This window comes from Pistacia vera, unplaced genomic scaffold (assembly GCF_008641045.1).
Source record: "Pistacia vera cultivar Batoury unplaced genomic scaffold, PisVer_v2 Contig1117, whole genome shotgun sequence".
Taxonomy (NCBI): Eukaryota; Viridiplantae; Streptophyta; class Magnoliopsida; order Sapindales; family Anacardiaceae; genus Pistacia; species Pistacia vera.
This window is the reverse complement of record NW_022195157.1, coordinates 125,919-131,918: the sequence shown is the minus strand read 5'-3', so window position 1 is coordinate 131,918 and position 6,000 is coordinate 125,919. Positions and strand designations below refer to the sequence as shown.

At 36.8% G+C, this 6,000-nt stretch overlaps 1 protein-coding gene and 1 non-coding gene across 2 annotated transcripts; one reads left to right on the top strand and one right to left on the bottom strand.

The window, feature by feature from the left end:
- The first annotated feature begins 782 nt into the window (after positions 1 to 782).
- On the top strand, positions 783 to 4,999 carry LOC116141632. The gene is made up of 7 exons (XM_031427117.1): positions 783 to 797; positions 910 to 983; positions 1,096 to 1,156; positions 2,671 to 3,091; positions 3,200 to 3,643; positions 3,974 to 4,150; positions 4,878 to 4,999. Exons 1-7 carry the CDS (start codon positions 783 to 785, stop codon positions 4,997 to 4,999), a joined length of 1,314 nt encoding a protein of 437 aa, XP_031282977.1.
- On the bottom strand, positions 2,779 to 2,885 carry LOC116141680. Its single transcript, XR_004129854.1, has one exon. It is a non-coding gene; the product is annotated as a small nucleolar RNA R71 (small nucleolar RNA).
- Positions 5,000 to 6,000: the final 1,001 nt, after the last annotated feature.

Here is a 6,000-nt window from a genome sequence, read left to right as displayed (position 1 = left end):
TCAACTTGGGTTGGGTTTTACTTACTTGCTATGGAGAGACTTCACCCATCTTCTTTCCACTTGGTTTTCTTGGTATTCTCTCTACTCTTAACCAAAAGAATGAAAACCCCAAAAACCAAAATGAACTAAAATCTACAAATCACTCAACTTAAGGAGAAATCCTTACCTTAGGAAGCCTTAGGTTGTTTTCTATACCCCAAATCACTTCAAAATCCCTTGAAATTCCTTGAACAAAAGAAAAGAGAAGTGAGTGAGAAGAATGAAGAGTTGCGTTTTTGGAGAAGAAGAATGAGGGTTTCTTTGATTCTAAATCCTTTTAATGAATATAAACACACTCATTCCCATTTTGCCTTATCTTCTGGAAATTCCACCATATCCTTTGATTCATTACAAACTCACCCCATATAACATATCTCCATGTAAAATCCTTACAATTCACTCCCCACTTTTCCTGCTAATAGGGGTGAAGGGTCAAATTGTCCTTAGGGAAGAAAATGTCTAAAACTCAACCAACATGAAAATCGGCCCGTCGCCGCGGCGAAGAAACTTATGTCGACGAAGTTAGTGAAAGCCGGTCCAGGAGATTCACACTGGTTAACCCAACGCATTTATCATTTCTACAAGTTTATTCCTATACTTTAATCAACAGCTTTGGCATGGCCTCTTATTTTTCTTCAATTAATAGTTATTTTAGACCCATCTAATTAATGTTGCTCTTTTGTAGATTTCTTAATTTATATGCAGAGAACCTGGTGCAGAAAAGAAATTCAAGGAAATAAGCAATGCATGCATATGAGGTAAAAAGTTCAATCATGTGGTTATTTTAGTTTGTTATTTGCGGTTAAGCCAAGGTTAATGATCTGAAGTGTTTTTATTTTTCAAGTGATGAAGTTATTCTATACTGTAAAGGTATTGTCAGATAATGAAAAACGATCCTCGTATGACAGGCATGGAGAGGCTGGACTTAAAGCTGCTGCTAGGGGGTAAGTTGAATTTTGCACACTCTGAATAAGACCATCTATTTCAAAATACATTATTTATTTGGATACTTGCATTGCCTGCTTCTCATTGTTGGAATTTCCTTGACTAAACCAGGATTTTAGCAGTCCTTTTGATTTGTTTGAGTCATTATTCGAGGGCATGGGTGGTATGGGCGGTATGAAGGGCAGAGCAGTTGATGGACAGGATGAATATTACAGCTTTATCCACTTCTTTGTAACAAAAAAAAAAAAAATTGGTGACAAACCAAAACTAAAAAAATAGAACCATAGAAACTCAAACAAATAATCAATCAAGAAGAAACACGCTTCATCAAGTCGACCAAATTTAACATACATTTTCATAACAGAGTTAGCTAAAGGTATCTCATTACTCAACAGTCCAAGTTTAAAAACGCAACAATGTATTGATAAGCCTAACATGCCAATAACAACTCTAAGTGAACAACGAAAGGACGCGTATAATAATGGCACCAATTCACAAGATATCAAACAAAAATCAAGTATTTCAAATCAATGCAATGTCAATAAATGAAAACACATTAGCTTCTCAAAATTTGAAATCAGATTCAATGTTACCATGTGAGAGAACTAAAGAATCAAAAATTGTACTTACGGGAGGTTAGGGGCTGCCTCGTATTGGATGAATGAAGGAAGCTAAGAAGATCAATTGAAAGATGAAGATGCGTGGAGAAGAGATGAAGTCAGGTTCTGCATTTTGGAAATTTGGGCAACATCGATTAAGATGAAGACGCGTCAGAAGAGAAGAAGATGCGTGGGGAAAAGATATGAAATTTGGGTTGTGCGTTTGGGAAATTTGGGGAAAAGGCTAGGGCAAAGATGCGTGGAGAAGAGATATGAAATTGACAAAAATGCTTGCCTTATATAGGTTAGGGTATTTTGTAAATAACTTAAAAAAGTAAGGGTTCTAATTAGTTATTTAATTTTGAAATATAATTCTATTTTGTAAATAAGTTTATTTGTAACTAAAAATTTAGTCAGTAAAGAATTAGTGTTAGTTGCCTATAATTTAGGTCTGCGGGAACAAATAATTTAGGGGGAATATGAATTTTTTAACTTAAATTGGCAACTAAATCAAATTTAGTTGCTGTCTATACTTTGGGGCCCTTGTAATTACTGTCCAAATATGGGATATTTTGGTAATTTCATTTTTCTATAACTAATCATAATAGTTACTAATAAATCCCTAATTATTCGTAACTAATTTAACTACTAAGGGGTAGTTGCAAAAAATTGTTTTTTGTAACAAAAAATGTATATGCAAAATATAATATTTTAGATGCAAATTATCAAATTTTGGAGGGAAAAATCACCAGGAAAAAATTGCAACTAAATTTATTAGTCATAAAGCAACCGGTTCTGTGACTAACAAAATAGTCGCAAAAAATTAACTTTAGATGCCAAAATGTTGGAACATGTGGGCTCCAAAATTTTAATCTTCTTTACTCGACTAATGTCAATTTTGTTGGTAAATGTAGCATTTCTGCAACTAATTCTGGTTAGTTGCTAAAAAATTGGTTGCAAAATGTCAGTTTTCTTGTAGTGATCCCAACCTGCATATCGCAAACTTTTTGGAGCTTGCGACACGTTCAAACACAATGGAGTATCCAATGATGCAATTAGGCTTAGACTTTTCCCATTCTTTCTTCAGGATAAAGCTAAGGCTTGGTTGATTTCTCTGCCATCAGGAAGTATTACTACATGGAATGAGTTAGTTCAAGCATTCCTTATGAAATATTTCCCACATGTCAAGTCTGCTAAGATGAGGAGTGACATCACAAATTTTTTCCAGCAAGATATGGAGTCAATCCATGAAGCTTGGGAGAGGTATAAGGATCTCTTATGGAGGTGTCCTCACCATGGGCTGCTAATATGGTCGCAGGTGCAGACGTTTTACAATGGGTTGTTGCCAAATATACAAGTGATGATTGATGCTGCAAATGGGGGAGCTTTGAATAACAAAACACTAGAGGAGGCTTATATTCTGATTGAAGTAATGGCGAGCAATAACTATATGAGGCCTTCAATGAGAAATTCAACAAAGAAAGCAGCGGGAGTGCATGAAGTTGATGGCTACACCGCATTGGCCGCTTAACTCTCAACTATCCAAAAGCAATTGGGAGTTGCCCTAAATGTAAATGCTATTGAATCGTCTTCCCTAACTTGTGAACTTTGTGTAGGAAATCGTTTATCGAAGGATTGTCAAGAAGGAAATTCATTTGCTCAACCGGAACGAGCTAACTATGTCAACAACTTTCAACGAGGGCAAGAGAATTCGTATTCTAGCACATACACTCCAGCATGGCACAATCATCCAAATTTTTTGTGGAGTAACAATAATGAGCACAAGCCACCACCGGGTTTTCAACCTCAAAAGAAGAGATCTAATAGGGAGAGTATGTTCACTAAGTTCATAGAGGAGTCGGGAAAAAGATTTGACAAGAATGAATCTCAACTCCAAAAGTATGAAGTTTTGTTGCAAAATCAATCTGCTTCCATAAGAAATCTTGAAACTCAAATGGGGCAAATCCATAATATTTTAGAAGGAAGAGTTCAAGGAACATTTTCGAGTGATACCGAGAAGAATCCGAAGGAGAGAGTCAATGCTATCATACTAAGAAGTGGTAAGGAGTTGAAGGAAGTAAAGAAGAAAGGAGAAACAAAGGAAACTCAAAGAAGAAAAAAATGGCAGAACCAAGTGTGCCACAACACAGTGTCGCGGCACAGGAGAAGACAAAAGAAAGTGTGTCACAGCACAATGTCATGGCACAGAAGAGGGCATAACTAAGTGTGCTGCGGCACAAGGGCAGAAAATGACAAAAATGCCCAGGCTTTGACGAATGATGACACGACTCTCCCGTATCCTCACAAAGTGCAGAAATAGATATTAGATAAGCAATTAAGTAAGTTCATGGACATGTTTAGAACTTTACACATTAACATTTCTTTTGTAGACATGTTGGAGCAAATGCCAAAGTACGCGAAGTTTCTGAAGGAGATTATCACCAAAAAGAGAAGGTTTGAAGAACATGAGACGGTGATGCTTAAGGAAGAGTGTAGCGCATTGCTATTGAAGAAATTACCACAAAAGCTCAGAGATCTAGGGAGTTTCACAATTCCTTGCACAATAGGTAATGTTCATTTTACTAAAGTTTTATGTGACCTATGAGCTAGTGTTAACCTCATGCCATTTTCAATTTATAAGAAACTAGGCCTAGGGCAAATAAAACCAACCACAATCCATCTTCAATTAGCTGATAGGTCTATAAAATATCATAGGGGAGTAGTAGAGGTTGTCTTGATAAAGGTAGATAAGTCGATTTTCCCAGTGGATTTTATTGTTCTTGACATGGAAGAAGATCGGGAAGTACCTCTAATTCTAGGAAGACCCTTTCTAGCTACGAGTAAAACTTTAATAGATGTTCACCAAGGGAAGCTAATCTAAAGAGTAGAGGATGAACAAGTAGAGTTTAATGTGCTTGATGCCCTAAAATACCCATCCAAGGGAGATACTTGTTTGAAATTAGTGTCATTGATTATGTCATTGCCAAAACCATGAAGAGAATTACCCAAGCTCCCTCTTAGAGAATTGTCTAGTTAACGCGAGGACAAATGAAGATGAAGTGGATCAAGAAGAGTTGAAAGGGTGTTTAAGTTTCTTAAATTCTCTACCATCAATGAAATCACCACCCACCAAGAAGTTCTTTTAGATTAATGCCATAGAAAGTCACTCCAACTCATCAACAAAGGAGCCTCCGAAACTCGAACTCAAACAACTTCCATCTCACTTAAGGTATGCATTTTTAGAAGACTCAAAGTTTTATCTTGTTATTATTAATGCTTCTTTGAGTGATGTAGGAAGAAAAACTATTAAGGGTGCTACGGACATACAAGGCAGCTATCAGATGGACAATTGCAGACATCAAAGGTATAAGCCTCTCAATTTGCATGCACAAGATTTTAATGGAAGAAAGTTATAAGCCAATAGTGCAACCATAGAGAAGACTCAATCCAACAATGCAAGAAGTGGTGAAGAAAGAGGTTTTAAAGTTGTTGGATGCAGGAATCATTTACCCAATTTTGGATAGTGCATGGGTAAGTCCAATCCAAGTTGTACCAAAGAAGGGAGGAATGACCGTGGTGGAAAACGACAACAATGAACTCATTCCGACAAGAACGGTTACAAGGTGGCGAGTGTGCATTGATTATCGGAAGCTTAACTCTGTGACACGCAAAGATCACTTTCCACTTCCGTTCATCGATCAAATGCTAGAGAGATTAGCGGGCCATGAATTCTATTGTTTCCTAGATGGATACTCAGGATACAATCAGATTGCAATAACACCAGAAGACCAAGAAAAGACTACATTCACATGCCCATATGGAACATTTGCATACCGAAAGATGTCGTTTGGACTATGCAACGCACCAGCCACTTTTCAACATTGCATGATGTCCATCTTCTCGGATATGGTGGAGAACTCCATCGAGATTTTTATGGATGACTTCTCTGTGGTAGGTAATTCCTTCGATTCTTGTTTATCTAACCTTTCTTTAGTTTTGCAAAGATGTGTAGAGACCAATCTAGTACTAAATTGGGAAAAGTGTCACTTCATGGTACAAGAAGGAATCGTACTAGGCCATATAATTTCCATCAATGGGATCAAGGTGGATCAAGCAAAGGTGGAGTTCATCAAGAAGTTACCACCCCCAAATTCTATGAAAGTCGTCTGAAGCTTCCTTGGACACTCCTGCTTCTATAGGAGATTTATCCAGGATTTTTCTAAAATCTCTAAACCTCTTTGTGATTTATTAGCTAAGGATACACCTTTTAATTTTACTAAAGAGTGTTTAGAAGCATTTGAGTGCCTAAAAGCTAAATTGATATCTACTCCTATAATTGTTATGCTCGATTGGGAATTACCTTTTGAATTAATGTGTGATGTTAGTGACTATGCAATATAAGCTGTATTAGGGATTC